Here is a 19,035-nt window from a genome sequence, read left to right as displayed (position 1 = left end):
AAAGAACGTTGAGAATTTGACCCTCTTGGAAAAGGGCGGTTGGAGGTGGGTGTCGCTCGCTACTATTCGCTGTTTTAATCTGCCGCGTTTGCATTTCCCTCTCTTGAAACTGACTGTAGATGGTCTAGATGGTTTTTATTTGAGATTACACCGACGATGTTTCGTTGTTCTGTTATTTAGGATGCATAAACATCGGGGAAAACATTTTCCTACTTCTTTTCGCTCAAATACATCGAAGGGATCGCGTCATATATTAAGCTACGGATCACGCTACAGGTTCGTCTTCAAAATGACAGCTAAAGTGTAGATCAGTATTATACTGTCGATAGAATATTATAACGGCATGTAAATAGACATCCTTTGTTTCGTATTCTGCAAATTGTATCCAGCACGGCGAAGTTTCAGCAGCGAAAGCGCAATTTTGAACGAGGAAAAAAAATGAGAGAGTTTCAGACTATATAAATGCGGCCACAGAATAAACGCCAGCCTTGTTTAGAACAAGGTATAATTAATTCGAGGATTGTGCGAAAAACATTTTAAGTGCAACAAAACTTGGTAATCTACTCCATCCTTTGAAATTTATGCCAAAAGAGCGAGAACTTTGTACATTGATCTTGCTTTTTGAAAGCCCAAAGAATTGTGCTGTAAAATCTCGCGTTGAGTATTTTAGAGTATCCAAGAAAGTGTTTTTGGTGGAAACTTTAAGGCTTGTCTCAGCCCCCACCCAGAATGCTGAGAGAATCTTCTAGGATGTAAAGAAAATATCGGAAGGGAAAGAGGCTAACGTCCAAACCACCCCTAAACTGAAAAAACAAAAATTAAGCAAAACAAGACAAAACAAAAATTAGCCTTTCAAAATTGTTATGATAACTTTAGCATTTGACATTAAGCGGCGAGACAGATACCTGTTAGAGTGACTAGAGGTTTTTTAATTTTCCCTGCGTTTTGGCAGAACAATAGCTCAGCACGTGCATTTTGAAACTTTGTACATTTCTTAGCCGTCCTATGCAAAACAACAACGTGAAATCGCCAAAATTTGCGTCGTCTGCGAACCGAAACCGCGACGGCAAATTATTTTAATTTCCATTTGGAACTCAACGCTACTTTTAAACGTCATGCTGAAGTTGAGCTGTGGTGTCGTATGAGACAGTAAGCTCCTGCAGCCATTTTTGAAATTCTAACTAAGAGTAGAAATTCAGTTTTTAACCGAAGTCTTCCTTGGCGATGCCGTCCTGACTGCTTAAGGTCGCTAATATCAACTTGTAACGGACCTGCTTATTCGGCAAATGAATGCAGATGATATCCCAGCCAGATTTCATTGTGGTTTATCCAATACATCATTACTATTATTGCGACGAAAAAAATTGCAAAACTAAAAACCGATTTTTCCAAAGAACAGAGGATATTCATACAAATCAAGTCACCGTTTGTACGGAAAGACTAGGGACTTTAAGCAGTCAGGACGGCAACGCCACGGAAGACGTCGATTAAAAAGCGAGTTTCTAATTTTAGTCAAAATTTCGAAAATGGCTGCATGTGTTTACCGTCTCATAGGGCGCCAGACCTCAAACTTAACATAACGCATAAAAGTAGCGTTGAGTTCCAAATGTAAATTAAAATAATTTGCCGCCGCGGTTTCGCTTGGCAGACGACGCAAATTTTGGTGATTTCACGTTGTTGTTTTGCAAAGGACGGCTAAGAAATGTACAAAGTTTTAAAACGCACGTGCTGGGCTATTGTTCTGCCAATTAGATCTTTTGTTTTTCCACGTTCTCATTGCCGTAGCCGTCGTGGTTTGCTTAAAGTCCCTACTCTTTTTTTAAGAACTAAATGACAATTTTACTTATTTTTCTCCGAAAAAGTTATCAACCTATATAAGCCTCGATCTCAGTCTTGTTGGCACTGGTTCAGGTTTCATACGACAAAAGAGGTCTCTTTCTCGTCTTAAGACTTGGCTTAAACTGCACAGCTGCTGTAGAAACTATATTACTGAGTTCTTTCCACTCCCACGCCCATCTCATTTCACGACAAATAAACGTTGTGTTCCTTAAAGATTCAAATATCGAGACCTTCTTTCATTCATTTGAAACACCTTTCAAAAGTAAGGAAAGGTGAAAAACAGTGTAGCCGCAGTTTAAAATGAGTCACAAGCCTGTGATGCTCATTTTTTTTTTGCCGTACTGCCCTTTTCTCAAATCGTTATCGAGGTGAGAATTTTCGAAATAAAGCTGAGATTTTTAGGACAGGACTGCTGGAAAAGAGAAAAGCATAATCAAAAGCACAAAGGACGAGAAAGCATCAGCAAGAAAATAATTTTGCAAGACGAAACAGAAATTTAAGCATCATTAAAGTGTAAATAGATCCACTGAAGCTAAATCTCTCTTAACAATCGTTGTAAATCTGTGTGAAGGAAGAAGAAAAAGAGAAGGGAAAAGTTTAACTCGACAAGTTTAGTTTATCTCAAGTACACTCATGTTTATATTGGACTAATTTGAATATATCAACAAAGTTGAAATGGTAAATTGGCCACCGTTACGATTATAAAAGCTGACACTTCGAGCGTTAGCCCTTCGTCGGAGTGAATAGCGAAGCTCCGACGCGTGTATGGCTAATTAACAACTATTCACCGAAGTGGAGGTGGTTAATGGTGGATATTCACCGAGCCGCTAAGCGGCGAGGTAAATATCCACCGCTAACCACCGACACTGAGGTGAATCGTTGTTTTAGTATATACTAAAACAGTGAGATAATATACACCACCAAAGATTTATTTTAATTCATACATTCCAGAAACGATTCCAACATTTTCCCGCGCGTAACGATCCAACGCGGCTCGGATGGCGGTAAGTGATTTTTTTGTTGTAAAAACTACCTTCACGTTATCTCGCTGACAGATAAAATTTCCGAAGACATTTGTTTAGCTCTGGTGGCGACATTTCTTCAAATGGTGTTGCAAACTCTTTCTGTATTTGAAACCAATCTGTAAAAAATACCATTTAACTTTGATTTTCAAGTGAACAAGTGAGGTTACGCAAGATTAATTTGCATTTGTAAACAAAATATTCTTCATTGGTTTTTATCGATAAACTCCCGGTTACCATTACCTTTAAACACGGCCTAATCAAATTTAGTCGCATTCTCTGTGTTTTCAGGGACTGCTTCGTCATTATTTGAGTGATTTATTCGCTTGTCACGGATGCAAACCGGCACGCCATTTTTTCCCGAGTTGCTCGGTGGTAAATAGCAAAGGATATATTTGGAGTTTGACTAGCCAATCAGAGCGCGCCTTCAACGCTATCCACTGTTTTAGTATATACTAACACTGAATGGCCGAAAGCAGAGTAAGTTCGTATAGTTTGTCAACAAATTTTAACGAAGAAAATGAAGATAACCAGACTGGTTTGATTAACTCAATGACCGAAAGCAGTTCGTCTAAAGATTTGGAAGTTACTCAAAGAATTCGAAGATATGAAATTAGAAGATATGGATGACTATTTTCTTGGCGAAGAAAAAAATCGAAGGAGATGTATCAGAGTTGAATTACGAGCGAGATATTGGTGTCGAAATAATCGATCAACAAGACATCCTGAATGAAAGAAATCAAATTGTTTGCTGATTATTGGTTGACCTTATATTCACAATGTTCTCTCCGGCGAGGTGATGCAGTCGAATTCCTCAACGCTGGTAAGCATCAAAACGTAAAAACTATTCTTACTACCTGGAACTGGCCTAGTACTGCTGATGCACCAAAAATACCACCGATGCTTTGTGAAAAAAATCTGAACGAGAACGCAAGAAGCGATCAACGACTAACCAGGGCATTGATGAAAGGAATTTCATTAAAGAAATCAGATGGAAGAAAATTTTATTCAAGGTCAGATACAATACTCTGATATCCCAAATCAATTTCCAATAGACGATATAAGTTAAAATGACTACAAAATTTACATTGAGAGATGTGATAATAGTTTTAAGACTATCGATAACTCTGTAATTCAAAATGCTTTCGTATATGGAAAATATGGCTCGATCTAGCATTTCAAAAATTTCAAAAAGGAAAAAGAAAAAAATTAGTCAGTGGAAAATTTGATTATTGGGTTAATGTACATTGTAAAGTTAAGTTAACACGAGCACGACAATTTAGGAGATTCTACAAGCTTTTTTCACCTTATAAAAAAATTTTAAGATGTAAATTACAACAGAAAATACAACAGTATTTATACCTACAGTATTTATATGTTAAAACTAGTTAAAAGCGGTTCAGACTTGTCCGGTTTACAATAGACCACATCACAATAGATTTTAGGCGTACCAGTTGATCCTGTTTAGGAGGAAGAACCTCGTAGGTTCATGCAAATTCTACTTCTTTCTAGTTTGAACTAAGCAGCTCTTTGCAAATCTAGGTCGTACCTCTCTTCACTTAGAAGGCGTAGCAGTTTGTCCTGTTTCTAGCTGGAGGTAAAACTTCCTGCGTGCATGAAAATACACAAATTAGGTAGTTCCGTTTCCGGATGTACTCCACTTAGAATTCAAGAGGGTCTCGACTGGTTGATGACACTCCTTTCAGCCACAAAAACAAGACTTAATTACAAATTTGTGTTAATCAACAATTCATCTCCCCAAAAATTATTTTAAAAATTCGAAATAGTCCATTTATCGTACATCACAGCACATTTTAACACCTTAGTATTGTTCAATTAAGGGCATAACTGTAAATTAAAGCAGTCATCTATCTAATTGGGGCTCCAGGTTTTATTCTTTGCGTCAGTATGAAATATAGTTCGTGCTGGAATTTAGTTCAATTATTATAATTATCATTATAGCTCAATAGGCCATTTCCGAAGTACGCTTGGCCTTGCATGTTAATGAAACTTATTACCATAAGGAATGATGAGCACCAGGACTCACTTTGAAAAAGAGGTTAAAGGCAATTCGGAAATGGGCTATTGTGGTAGATATTTAAAATTATTGTGGCTAAGTTGGTTTCGTCGACAAAACATATGTCCATGACAGCTCACAGCGGGTTCATTACTGACGTGGGTAACGAAGCTTCCACGACTGAAGAAAATGAGAATCAGAGCGTGGAACGAGGGCTTTCTTCCGGTTGCAGCGGTTTCTGCCGATCACAATGATTCCATCCAGGAATCCAAACATTAAATAAATATGTTTGAATTTGTAATGGGACAGCTACGTATTACAGTCTCGATTGCTTGCTTTAAAATTTCCTTTCGCATATTTATACAGATTTAGCTTGTTGGAAGCCATAATTTAACCATAATTATTCAATTTAATTGACTTCTTCACAAAAGCACGAGATATGCACGCCTCCAAGTGCGTGCCGATATTTAAGATGACCAAGCAGAATTTACGTAACCGATAACTTCGAGCAGACAAGTCAAAATGCCAGCTCCAGGGCAAATTCAAAGTAAACAGGTAAGTTTCAAATACAACATAATAAAAAAAAACTGTTTCTAGTTGATTCATAGGGTAAGACTGAAGGAACAAAAGTATTTCGTTTGAAAAAGTCGTAACAGCACTAAGCGGCCAAATATGCAAGTATCAAAATCGCTTTGTTGAAACGTGCTTGGGCATAAGAGAAAAATGTGAAGAATATTTTGTCCGGTAAACAGTAGCTCCCGAAATTCTCAACTGCTTCTTTGAAATGATTGTTGTTTTTAAAACTCCGTTTCTCGTCGGAAGTATTTTGTTTGCGGTGTTGTGGTCTCTTGTTGATCCCTTGTAAGATCATTTGCAGATAAAAATGTTTCGAATAATTCTAGATTTGTTTATTTCCAACCCAATGGTTTAAGATTTTTTTCTCATTAAACAGACGAAAGGACCGAAAGGGATGGAAATTTGAGCGGCAAAAAAGTTTGCTTTGTGTTTGTCTTCTCTGAAATTTTGCGATTTTTTTCATGTCTCCGTAAATTTCTTCTGATTTCGATTTTTTTTAGAAATGTTTTGCGCCTTCACGAAGTTTATTTTCATGGCACTGCAGCAAACACCTGCGGAGTTTTGGTTGGGTCAATTTTATCTTAATAGTTGTGGTTAAACTAGACCTTTTGCCCACGGGAAAGTGAGACCTTATCCACGGGAAGGCTGTGTTTTGTGTGTGACCTGACTATTCCCACAGTGAATCTGCGCATGGGAAATCGCTATGGATACACCAAAAAGAACAAAATAATTACCCATGACGTTTCCCGAACCAAGTCGTAGGGTTTAGCGGTGGTTTATCTGACCACAAGAGTAGCTCAACCAGTCGGATGGAAGAAAATAGTAGATCCGGAAACCGCAGCACATGCTGGGCATTTTTGTAGTGTTGCACTGAAATCGTGGCAAAAATCCGCGCAAGTTCCAAATTTAAGACACGCTGCATCAAACATGGCCAACGGCTTGCGAGGTTCACATTAAGTATATTTTACTCGTCTTCGTTCTGAATACTCCAATAAAAACCATAAGTTTCGCGGTTTTCGATCTCCATGATGAATTATTGATGAATTAATTTCCCGCCAAACACTGCTAGGTCAAAAGTTGACTTCGGGTAATTATTTGCAATGTAACCGTAGGATTAACCCTGACCGGAAACCGAAACCCATTCCAACGAGTTTGACTAATAGTCGTGGGTCGTGGATGCAAGTCGTGGGTCATGGGTATGGGTTTGGGTGTGGGTAAAAGTCGTGGGTGTGGTTAATACTTAATAATAAAAATAATCATTTAAAATATTAATTATAATAATACATAAATTTTATACAACCCCCGTCATTTACGAATTTAACTGTTCTTTAAAATCCTCTACAATACAATATATTAACAGCGTAAAAAATGATCCAAAATAACTCACTTTCGGCTCACATTTACTTCTTTTTTTTTTTTAGTCAAAGCATCTGGAACACTATAAATGACGGAGTCAAATCTGAACAGATTCAAGGTCTTATAATCTGATAAGTAAAAGCATATCTAAAACTATACAGAAAAGAGAAAGGTGAATGGAAAATTTAAAACCCTATATACAAAGCTGCTAAAAATCATTAAACAATGTCAATGGCTCCCTCGGCAGCTGCGATTTTAACGTCACAATTATTATAGTCGTACGCAGCGCGGCGCTTCACCCACGATCCTCGAAGGCAAACTAAGGCCGACCGAAGGAGGGCAAAGGATGTCTTTGCTCGGATCCAGGAAATTGTTTGCGAGTATCGTTCCCCTTTCTTGGCGGCTATCAGCTCGGCCAATCGGCTGTGGTATCTTATGCATTCCATCCCCATCCCTCCCGTAGTTGTAAATACAAGCAGCGTAAACGAGCCATGCTCGACATCCAACACTCTCCTTGAGTACAGCCGCTTCTTGTCGTTTTCATGGATGCGATAAATCTGCTGCGGTTCCCGGTCCTTGTAAGACTCGGCATTAGGGTGGCAAACCCTCACATCGAAGAATACCGAGCTCTGGGGATCCCAGAAGCCACGCGCCCAACGTCCAATCTTGCGTCTTGTGCTCTATTAGACCCTCTGCTGAGTTGTTCTTCAGAGAAGTCTTGGAGAACTGGCTCGACCTCGACATCGGTACACACTATACTCAAAGGTCGGCCTCGAGGTCTCTCAACTCATTATGCCGTTGGATAACAAAGCTCTCTCGTTTGCAAACCATTGCGTGGTCTACTGTGAAGTTTTCCCCACACTGATGGAATGTCATCGAACGGCCAATCATAGCGTAATTTAACAGCATCGCAAAACTCTCTCTTACTGAGGTTGAAACCATGTTCTTGAAGGGGAAGTGTCACGTTTACGGATACGAACTCTAATCTTTTTTACTTATGTAACTCTTCCGTTTTTAGCACAAAGACACTAAGAAACTTTCAATGACTTTCTATTTAATTTGTTAGCGCGCTTTGTTTGATTTCTGTTCCGTGACTAGCGAATATCCGCTCAAAGCTAGCTACATAAAGCTCTGTTCATTTCTATTTCCCGTACGTCAAAGTGTAAGAACTAAATTCGCCTTCTATAAGCAAGAAGCTCAGTTGCGAGGAGTCACTGTAGCGAAAGCATTTCGAAGCCGAACGAAGTTTAGGAGTTCTCTACCCCGGAGTCAAGATCCGATGTAAGTTACGCTTGTAATATTCCTCATTTTTATCATTTCTAGTTTCGAAGTCTTTCGGTTTTCCTTATCTCGAACCTTCATGTATCCGTTCTATAGTTTTTACCGCCTGTGCTGTACAAAGACTGCCAGCTTAAGTGAATAAAGAGTTTGATGCTGCTGCTTGTCTAAAGTTCAACACTGTGGTTATACTGGCGAACTCCGGTGCACAACACCACGTGTCTGCGGCATCGGGAACGCGACAGGAAGAACTGTGAGCCATACAGAGGAGCCTTTTTCTTGCGCTAGCTCTAGAGCTCGCTTGTTCTTCCGTGAAACAATTTGTTTTAGATTATCTGCGATCTCTGAAAGTTCTTCAGCTTTTCTATGTTTGACAGCCTGACGCCCTGACGCGATGAGGAACTCGTCGGGTAGTTGATGAGTTTGAGCCATGATATGTTCGACAAGAGAAGATGTCACCTGAATAGATGAGGCATGTTCGCGTGCCGCCTCGTGACATGGGTTGCTCAAGCTCAGGCCGCCTAGGCGCACGGGTAGTGCTAGAGCGTCTCTATCCAGTTTGCTACACTTGCGCCCTACGATTGCTGGTATAAGGACCTGGGAAATAGCCTCTTCAAGTGGCTCTAGAAGATCTTGGACATCAGGGAGAGTTCTTAGGAAGTACGTCCAACGATGCTTTAAACCAAACGTGTATGCAGCATAGCTGGCCTGCGGTTGAATGTGTGCAAATTCAGCCAGCTGAAGAACTTCATTGACCCAGCTAGTTACTTTCTCGTTGACATAGTCCTGCAGATAATCTCTTGAGCCTATCACAGCTCCAAGATGCTTCTGCCCTTCTACTGTCACGTTAATGGCTGTATCTTTAAAGGCTTCTCTAACAAGTGCCTCCTTCTCTGGCTTTGCAATAATCCAGCACTTTTTTCCGTTTGGAAAGTAGCCAATGTCTGGACCGAATGTATCAAGACCATCCCACCATTGCTTGATTTCTGAGATAGTGCCAGCTCCACAAGCATCATCTGCGAACCAGCATTGCTTTGCATCTGACATGGCCTGTAGACTTGTTATCAAGGGCTGGGTGCTAAGGGCATATATTGCCATAGCAAGTGGGTCGCCTTGAGTTGTTCCCTCGACTGATGTTATCTCTTTACCACCAGTGATAAATAACCGGGCTGAATGGAGATAGGTGTTTATGGCGTAGACTGCAATTACAGGACAAAGAACGCGGATATTGTGTAGAGCGGCTGCCCTATTAAGGGCGTTAAATGCATTAGACGCATCTATCAGCAGGACCGCGTCGGTATCATCTGCTTCGAAGATTCTATGCATAGCGTGTATTGCAGCCTAGCTCCCTGATTTCTGCCCCGCGCACAATTGTAATGAGCCACTTGCCTCAACAACGTCCCTCTTGGCTATGTTCATGACGCATTTCCCGCATATTCTCCTGATCACTTCTCCGACTCCTATTGGCCTCACAGCACCCTCTCCCTTATCTAGAGGGATGAGGCGACTCGCTAAAATGGCTCTATGGTCGAAGGATCTATGTAATGAGTACATAGAGTCTTTGCCATTGTAGCTATCGCCTCACACAGTTTCTTCGATGACTGTTTGAACGATTTACAAGCCAGCATTCGTCTGAAGCCGTTTGCGTCAACACCACGGCGAATCCCAGAACCTTTTGTTCTTAAAGCAGCTTGTCTGACCGTTTCACCGTTGATCCCAGAGTAAACTGATTCAGGAAGCTCGTCATCAATCGGCCCAAACAGGAGTGAGCCCAATTAGGCTGGTTGAGGATTGGGGTGTTTTTGCCGTAGTTGCGCCGTAACTTCATTTAACTGTTCTTACTTCTAGTTATTTTGTTTTGTTTATTCAATTTACCCCACTTTAAGTCTATTTTTATCTGCTATCTCACTGTCAATGATATTAGTTTTACATATTTACGCTATTATATCACGTGGCTATTTAAAAACCCCTCTCTATATGCACCAAAAAGCGAAGAAACTCTTTTGTTTGCGAAACAGATACAATCTTTGTTTCCGCTTTTCCATTGTGCAAATACAATAGTGTTTTTGCATAGGGTAAAATATGGACTGGACCATTTTTTGGACTATTTTTTGGACCGTTTTTTGGACCATTATTTGGACCATTATTTAAACCATTTATAAGGGGGGAGGCACACCTTTAGTACTCAGGGAGGGGTGGGTGCAGTCTACAAATACTGAAGGTGGGGTGGGGGAATAGTGTTATCACTCAGGCATGGGTGGTAGGTGGTTGTAATTGTAAACGCTGCTGGTTAAAGGCGCTTTTACTCGATCGTACTATTACTCGAGCGTTATCGCGATTTTAACGTTTCTTATTCGCATGAAAAAGAACTAAAGAAATGCTACGGCCCAGACTCAAAACTTTTACGTTGTTACAAAATTTTCCAGCAAATGCCAAACCAAATTTTTTTGGTGTAGTGCGAAATTCCGTTATCTCGTCTGATAAGATCTCTGAGAAAAGGAACATAGATAAATTCAGTAATAACATACTGTATGCACAGAGGAAAACGCGAAGCAACTCATCGTGCACACAATTCGACTCAAAAACGCAGTATTTTAAATATAAATGAAAGTCCAGTGTTTATGTGGCAGTTTCGCTTTCGCATTCCGAGATCTCGTTTGATAACAAAGGGAAGAGAGATAAATCTTGTAATTACACACAGTGTACACGTTTTTCGAGGTATGCGGTCTGCGGTCGCGTTTTCGAGGTCTGTGTTAACGAGACACCTGAGAGAATATTGCTATGTACGATTGTACCAAACATGATTTCATATAGTGGAAGTACTATAACGTTAAAATTGCGATAGCGCTCGTGAATTCTATATTTGCGGCTAAAGTCAAGGGCCAAGGGACAGAAATTCCGAGATCTCGTCTGATAACATCAATGACAAAAGAAAGACAGGTAAATCTGGTAATTACACACTGTATACACAAAGGAAAACTGATTGTGCACAGGTCGACTCAAACGGCACACACCTCTGCCAGACTGGTAACTCGACAGTGGAGGATCGTAAACACGATATTTTAAATAAGAATTATAAGTCCAGTATTTACGTTGCAGTTTCGCTTTCGTATGACTAAAATGCGCAAAAATGTTGATGAAGGAGAAGTCAGTGGATAAACGGATTAACATAATTAGTACCATCGAGTAAAAGCGCCTTTAACCAGCAGTGTTTACAATCACAAACAACTAACACCCATGCCTGAGTGATAACACTCCTCCCCCACCCCTCCCTCAGTATTTGTAGACTGCACCCACCCCTCCCTGAATACCAAAGATGTACCTCCCCCTTATAAATGGTCCAAAGAATGGTCCAAAAAATAGTCCAAAAAATGGTCCAGTCCATATTTTACCCTATGCAAAAACACTATTGTATTTGCTTTAAGGAAAAGCGCAAACAAAGATTGCATCTGATTTGCAAACAAAAGAGTTTTTTCGCTTTTTGGTGTATATAGAAAGTGGTTTTTTAATAGCTGTACGATATAATAGCGGAAATATGGAAAACTAATTTCATTGACAGCGAGATAGCAGATAAAAATAGACGTAAAGTGGGGTAAATTGAATAAACAAAATAAAATAAGTATGTATGATGCACGATCCTTCGCAGTAGATAGCGCTATTTATGTAATAGCGAAAATCAGACCTGAAAAAAATCAGGCCTGTACGGGATTCGAACCACTGACCTCTGCGATACTAGTGCAGCGCTCTACCAATTGAGCTAACAAGCCAACTGGGAGCAGGTCGTTAAGTTGATTCGTAATAAACCCGTGATGATAAATCAGATACAATGAATATTTGAAGTTCATATGTTTTGAACTGCGGCATTAAATACGTATGATGCATATATGAACTTCATTTATTCATTGTAACCAAAGTAAAATAACTTGAAGTAAGAACAGTTAAATTAATGAATGACGGGGTTGTATAAAAATTTATGTATTATTATAATTAATATTTTAAATGATTATTTTTATTATTAAGTATTAACCACACCCACGACTTTTACCTACACCCACACCCACACCCACATCCACACCCACGACCCACGACTTGTAACCACGACCCACGACCCACGACCATTAGTGAAACTCACACCCACACCCACGACCCACGACCCACGACTTGTACCCACGACCTACGACCATTAGTCAAACTCCATCCCAACCCAAGGCTATTACATGGTTACCTCGGGAAGGAGGTGAGTGTAACCGCAACTATTGTCTATTCCAACGATTGGTAGTTTATCATTAGCTGTGGTTACACTCACCTCCTTGCCGAGGTAACCCTGTGGGTAAAAACCTTGGTTTGGAATGGGTTTGGGTTTCCGGTGAGGTTTAATCCTCCGGTTACATTGCAAATAATTACCCGAGGTCGTTGCAAATGCGTTGAAATGGCGGTCAATTTGAGACTTTCGCTGGGTTGGTTACTCGACAACCCAACTTTTGTGAGATTTGTTTTGGTGAACTTTAAAGGGAAACTATTTGGCTTTCGTGCTACCAAGTTTCGATTTAAGGGGAAGTATTTAAGTGTGTTTTTCGAGCAATTTTGGCGAGTGTGTGTGACGATATAGACTGTTCAGCTAAATAACCACATCGAAAGCTTTCACGTTTAATGCTGGTACAAATTTGTTCCAGGATATCATTATCATTCTGAAAAATGTGTCAATCTGAGGAATCAGAATGAAATGAGTAAACACACGACTGTGTTCAATTCGTGATATTTATGTGAATTATTGTCAAGCTTTACAGGATTAAGAGACAGTGCACCGATTACGATCAGGCCGGAGGAAAAGGAAGAGGTCAGCCTCGCCAGCTATGCAGCTTCTCCTCCGGCTTTCATCACAAATAAAAAAAGACTCGTAGTTTGGAAGATCTGACTCTTAAACAAGAAGATTAAAAAGGGAAAAGTCAGCAGTTATGCCAAGACGCACACAATGCCAGTGCTTATCCCAGTATTTGTTGCCAAAAGCGTCTGTGAGAATTGTTACTCCCTCCAAAGTGAGATGTTATTCCCACCCAGGTTACTACCCTACCCCTTTCCCCTCAGCATTGCGATAAGTTTGGCCCACAGGAAGAGGAGCACATTATATAGTAGGGTTTTAAGGGAGAAACAAGCGAAGCTGATCAAGTATAACGAAAAACGAGTAAATGGGGTAAGTTTCTAAAGAAATTATGGTGCTGCGTCGGTGGTCGAGTAACAAGGTAATTTTGGTTATCTCACCTGAATCAATAAAGTAAATTGGCTACCGTAAAGAATTTCAGAGTTGAAGTTTCGAGCATTAGCCCTTCTTCAGAGCGAATGGGAAGGACTAACGCTCCAAAGGTCAGCTTTGCATTGAAACTCTTTACGGTGGTCTATTTACTTTATCAACCATTTTTTTTTTGAGAAAACCAAAATAACACAAAACGCTTCGTTCGTTTCTCTTCGTCGTCATCAGGAGATGTTTCTGGGGTTTGGTGCCTTATCGTAGGAGTACCCCATTCAGTGGAAGATTTTTGTTAAATAGTCTTTTTTTTTTGAAGAGCAAAGTATTCTATCGTCATTTTTGTGGAAATTTGACTCGTTATTTTTGAATTAATAGTGATAGTCAAACACGCCCGATAAGCAGTTTATTTAATTGTCACTCTCCATCCTTACAAAAGAAAACTAAACCCTCGGAATACGTCACTCAAACCCTAACTAGTAAAGTCATGATATAAATGTAGCTCAGAGTCTCTAGATCAGGTACTGTGGTGCTAAGCAGTTGCGAGTTGATTCTCGGGCTTAGCGATCGAATTCAGAAACAACACGGCCGTTGAGTGTCTGAGGGGGTCTGAAGTTTCCACACATCAGGCCTCCCACTCCATTTTTCAGTTTCCTCATAGCACCGAGCTGAAAAAAAATCACCTTTGATGTGAACAGAAGATAGGAAAAAACAGCAGTTATAGAATGTTAGGGACTGTTCTTTTATGTATAACTATAAACACATACGTTTGTGCTCTGTGAGGTGTCAGTGGCATAACTTGTACCGGGGAAAGAGAGTCCAAGTGAGACACGTCAGGTACTGCTTATCGTTCTAAAATAGAACACTAGTCTCTAAAATCCCAAATTGGACACTACTGCCTTTGAATGCTTCAGTGGAATTTGTGGAACGTTTAAGTGCTAATTTATCAGGCGCATAAGTATTGTTTAAATTTGAAGTGATTTCCGTTAAAAAAGCAAAAAAAAAAAGGAAACAAAATACAGAATAAAAATGTTTTTACCACAGATCTATGGAATTTAATCGGTTCTTTCAGTTCAATCCAGCGAACTGATTGATAGCAGGGAGGGGTGGTAAGGGAACCCTTGTAGGAGTAGAAGGACGAGAGATCTGTCAGTTCAGGAACCAAGTCAAACAGCTTTATATTTTTGACTGAAGTTTCGTCACCTAGGGGAGAGGAGATATTCGTCGGATTAGCTGTCATGATGTTATATAGAGGATATTACATGGCCGCTTGGGGATACGAATTTTATCTTCGAGTGCTGAAAGTATCTCTCACGAGTGAGCGCAGCGAACGAGTGAGAGATACTTTCAGCACTCGAAGATAAAATTCGTATCCCCAAGCGGCCATGTAATGTTCTGTTTATTATATAGCTACTGATAAAATTTCCACATAAAAGACAACTTTTCTTTACTTTTTTTTTACTTTTTTTTTTTACTTTTTTTATTTTTTCATTTTTATTCTTCGCACCTCGAGGCCATTTTTTGAATGAAATTTCAAATCAACCGACCGCGCGCCTGAGCGAGAAGCTCTATTGTAATTGGGTAATTATGTTGGTCACAATGGCAACACCAACATCCTCACACGTGAAAGATAAAAATAGTATCTTCACTCCGCGCTGTGAAGATATGATTTTTTAGTAAAAGGAGAAATCCCGGTATTTCATCAGTATCTATATAATAAAAATATTTAACATTTCCGCTTCCAATATCTAAATAGAAATTTTCAGCACTATAAGCCATACATTTCGTGTAAGTTTTTGTTTAATTTGGTTTCATATCAAACAATACCCTTTACTTGGTATTGTCTTACTTCTTATGCAACTTCTGCTTGAAAATCTCTTGGGAGTGATGGAGTCAGTTAGCTGAGTTGTGCGGACATGATCGTTTCGCGACGGGAGAGGGATATTCTCAAAATACATCGTCGTGTTAATGATCTTCGTGTTCAAGTTATGTTTCGTATATGACGTTGTTATCTTTTATTGGAATTTAAAGTTTAAGTTGAAAACTTTTTTTTTATTCCTTGCACATTGCCCAAACAGTTAGTGTGCGATGAAATCTTGACATTCCAACACCTACGAAAAGCAATGAAGATCGAAATGCACCAATGAGATCACGCAGCTAAAATAGCGGCGCACAATCATTGAACCTAATCACGTGACGAAGACTGACTGAAGAGCAGTCAAAACGTCTCCTTCTATGATATATAGCTTGACCCTTGAACTGAAGAGGAATCTGTGGCGTGAGACGAACAGATGTTTAACTCTTATTATAAATCATTACAATGATACGAGACGCTAAGGCCTTACCAACGATCTCTAGTTTTCTCAATACTGAGTAAAGCTTTCGGACGGCTTTATAGTGCTTCTTTCCTTGCCCTTTTTCTCCTTTCTTCTTTTTCTGAAATAGGTAGCATGCTTTCACATTAAAGGTCACATCGTCTTAGAAGTTTTTAACTGACAAATGATCCTTCTCTTTAAAGCGTGAACATTCTGGTCTAACCAGACAACGGGCTTATGTTAAATTTTTCATTACGCATCAGCCACGCTCTATAATATGTCGCCATATAATGCATTGATGGCCATGGAACCCACCATAGTTGAGGGGGATAGATCACTACTAGGCTACCTTCTTGGGCAAGAATACTAAATAACTAACTAGTTGAGATGATTTTCAAAGCCACCTTTTCCAAAATGCAAGTATTTGATGTAGGTATACCGACTTGCACTCGAGTCTGCTGTGTCAGCTGGTGCAATGATTACTCGAAGCGTTTCTTGAGTTCCGAGATACGCAGAAATGGTTTTATTTCCAGATGTGGGCTTTTTTTGGATCACTGCCGGTAAAAGGTGGGTGTGAAAACTGCGAACGTGCTATCTGGATCGTAGTCTTACTACAAGTATGAGTAACTTAACAAGGCACAGTAGCCTCTGGAGAAGAAGTAGTATAAATATAAAGCTGTTGAACGTTGGCTTTTACAAACATTTCAGCGAAAGTTGTGGTTTTCCAGGTTTGACCCTTATAAAATTTCCTTTAAATAAACAAATATTCAAACACTACACTTTTCTTTGTCGCACATCTGCAGTAATGTATGATGGGCTATGCCCTTTGCAGATCTTTCGCTCTTTTTTTGTCCTAAAATGAGCTTTATACCCCGGAGTACCATGAAACATTCAATTACGATACATTAAATCATGATCGGAGTTAGATAATTGTTTGCTCCTGTTTCGTATATGTAACGCACACCCTTAGTTCCTGTAGCCACGTGCTTCATAGTCCAATGTTTTATTTTTACGTTTTATTTCAGTAGACCTCATTAATTAGCGTTATTCTGCACACGAGAAACATGTCACTGAACTAGCAACGTTCCGCTTACATTTGGTTCACGGTTTGGTTGTAGACTTATAATTAAACAAAGATCTCTTACGCGAAGTATTTCAGCGAAATGGGAATAGAGAAACCCCGAGATACGCTTTGTAAACAATCATTATCAGGATGTGTTGACTATCCTGCCAAGCTCTACTGCTATTGAGGGAGCAATGCAACAATTTTAGGACTGCAATCCCCTTTTTTGATACAACAATATGGACGGTAAGATGATATTATGTTAAAGAAGCTGTAGATTGGATGTAAAATGCGAAACAATTGAGTTTGTGTGTGAATGTGAACATTTTTGAACAACTGACGGCACCCTCAAATCAGCTCATTTTGTCCAACTTTAAAATTTGATTAAATCGCACTGAATCATTTCCCCAAAAAATCCTTTGGAGATCGGAAAGAACCACACTTCGCCTTCCAAAAGCCAGATTTTCAGTCGATTATTTTGTATAGCACATAGTTAAATAACGGGATACTTTTGAACTTTTTTAAATCTTGTTAGAAGAAGGTCGGTTACATTCAATTATTTAGATTGTGTAAATAAACGATCAAGAATTGCTCAAATTGCTGTCAACATATGTATTGATGTTGTTTTTCAAGATTTGGTAGTTTTTATCGGTCCAAGTGTTTTCAATTCGTGGCGTGACGCACCGAGATTTGTCTGAAATTTTGAGCTTCAAAAGCGGCATTTGGTCGAAATTCAGTTATTATCGATTTTTTCGAAAATAAATCGATATTCAGCCAAACGAAGTATGCAGTGCTTTGTTTCACCATAAGTCCTACCTGACTTGAGAATATGAGCCGAATCGATCTTTTGGCTGTTGCCACCAAATGTTTGACCGTTGGTAATGTTCGCTCTTAAGTTTTGCCTTCAGAGTTTCCGCTCTCAGACCGCGCAAATCTTGGTGATTTAATTTGTCGTTGTTCTTTTGCAGAGGGCAGCTAAGAAATTATAAATAAAAGATATTACATGGCCGCGCGGGTACGTAATTAAGAGAAGTTAACACCTATTTGTTGGGTTTTATTGTTGTATCTAAAGCGTAACTACAGTGTAGTTCTTTGTGTACGGAAATACTTCTTACACAGTGAAATACTACTCGCAAATGGAAATTTCCAATCATGATGTACGTGAACTGCTGAAAAATATGTACAGCTTATGGGGCTTGGGCCTCTCTCGAGACGCTGCTACTTAAACTGTAAAATACCTTCAAACCGAATTTTGTGATGTTTCGGTCTGACAAATATATTGAGGGTTAAAGAACTTTATACCAGCTTAAGTTACCGTCCTAAACATAAATCCTGCCTTACAAACTGCAGTAATTTAGAATATTCTCTTGTCTTTCAATTTTTCAATGGTCAAAATAGCTTTGTAGCCACTCTCGCAATGGTTAACAGTACTTTATACCGGATGAAATTACGATAGAACATTGTTCATTTTGTGTTTGACTTAGTTCAGAAATCAGCTTTTATGAGTTATATTTATATAAGAAGGTTCTCTGGTTTTTGGTATTTTTGCGATTGTGTATCGTTTTTCATGACGATGTTTAACCATCATATATATGATTTTTCATATATTCTTAGCATTTGATGTTTATCCAATCCGTAACACCAACATACCCAGCTTATCAGCTCAATTAATCAAAATTGAAATTTTAACCCGCCTTTGGACCTCAGAATTCGACTATTTCACGATGAGAAAAACTGTAAATAACCCTCTGAACGACGATTCTGAGAATTAGAAGCAGTTCCGAAGCCTGGATAAACTTTTTAAGTTTTAAATTTTTCCAAATCGACGTCCCACGTGTTTTGTGCTCATTTTCTAAGTGCTTTTGTAAATCTTTCGATCTTGAAAGTCCAGTGCATTCACCAGGAACACTGTAACAGTTTGTGGGTTCTACTGGTGTGGTTTATACCATTGGCTGCTGTCCATGATAGACTGTCATCTCGTGTCCATGATTGACAGCTCCCTGGTTGTAATTTTCATCTGATGCCCGTAAGGCTTGATGACTACTGCTTATTTTTATTGAATTCTTTTGTTTTTTCCTGAAGAGAGAAAAATAGGAGTATGGAAGCATGAGGTGGATTCAATATGAGCTGTCATCAGAATTAGGCGTAAGATATCTAGAGTGCAGAGTGTTAACTTAAGAGAAAGCTGCTTACGAGAAAATCATAACTACGAATTCTAGTACAAGAAGTCAAATTTACAGTTATGACTTAGTTCTTATTAACCGACCTAGCTCGGTTAATAAGATGTTTATTATATGGGTGTGTTTTATACGCCAATTTTTTATATT

At 39.3% G+C, this 19,035-nt stretch overlaps 1 protein-coding gene, 2 long non-coding RNA genes and 1 pseudogene across 3 annotated transcripts in view; 2 read left to right on the top strand and 2 right to left on the bottom strand.

Annotated features, from left to right (window-relative positions):
• The first annotated feature begins 5 nt into the window (after positions 1-5).
• Positions 6-6,468, top strand: LOC148727961 (uncharacterized). Its single transcript, XR_016002285.1, has 2 exons — positions 6-2,843; positions 3,153-6,468. It is a non-coding gene; the product is annotated as an uncharacterized LOC148727961 (long non-coding RNA).
• Positions 6,469-7,028: 560 nt separating this feature from the next.
• On the bottom strand, positions 7,029-9,731 carry LOC148727959 (uncharacterized; annotated as a pseudogene).
• LOC148727960 (uncharacterized) lies at positions 7,766-8,260 on the top strand. Its single transcript, XR_016002284.1, has 2 exons — positions 7,766-8,091; positions 8,188-8,260. It is a non-coding gene; the product is annotated as an uncharacterized LOC148727960 (long non-coding RNA).
• An 8,010-nt stretch (positions 9,732-17,741) lies between the features above and the next one.
• The window catches only part of LOC111342175 (uncharacterized), a 39,876-nt gene continuing 38,582 nt past the window's right edge, over positions 17,742-19,035 (bottom strand). The window contains exon 54 of the mRNA XM_088724896.1: positions 17,742-18,784. Within this exon, the coding sequence (XP_088581022.1) occupies positions 18,649-18,784 (136 nt within the window). The 3' untranslated portion in view covers positions 17,742-18,648. The remainder of the gene's footprint in view (positions 18,785-19,035) is intronic.

Source organism: Stylophora pistillata, chromosome 6 (assembly GCF_964205215.1).
Source record: "Stylophora pistillata chromosome 6, jaStyPist1.2, whole genome shotgun sequence".
Taxonomy (NCBI): Eukaryota; Metazoa; Cnidaria; class Anthozoa; order Scleractinia; family Pocilloporidae; genus Stylophora; species Stylophora pistillata.
This window is presented reverse-complemented; position numbering and strand designations above follow the sequence as displayed.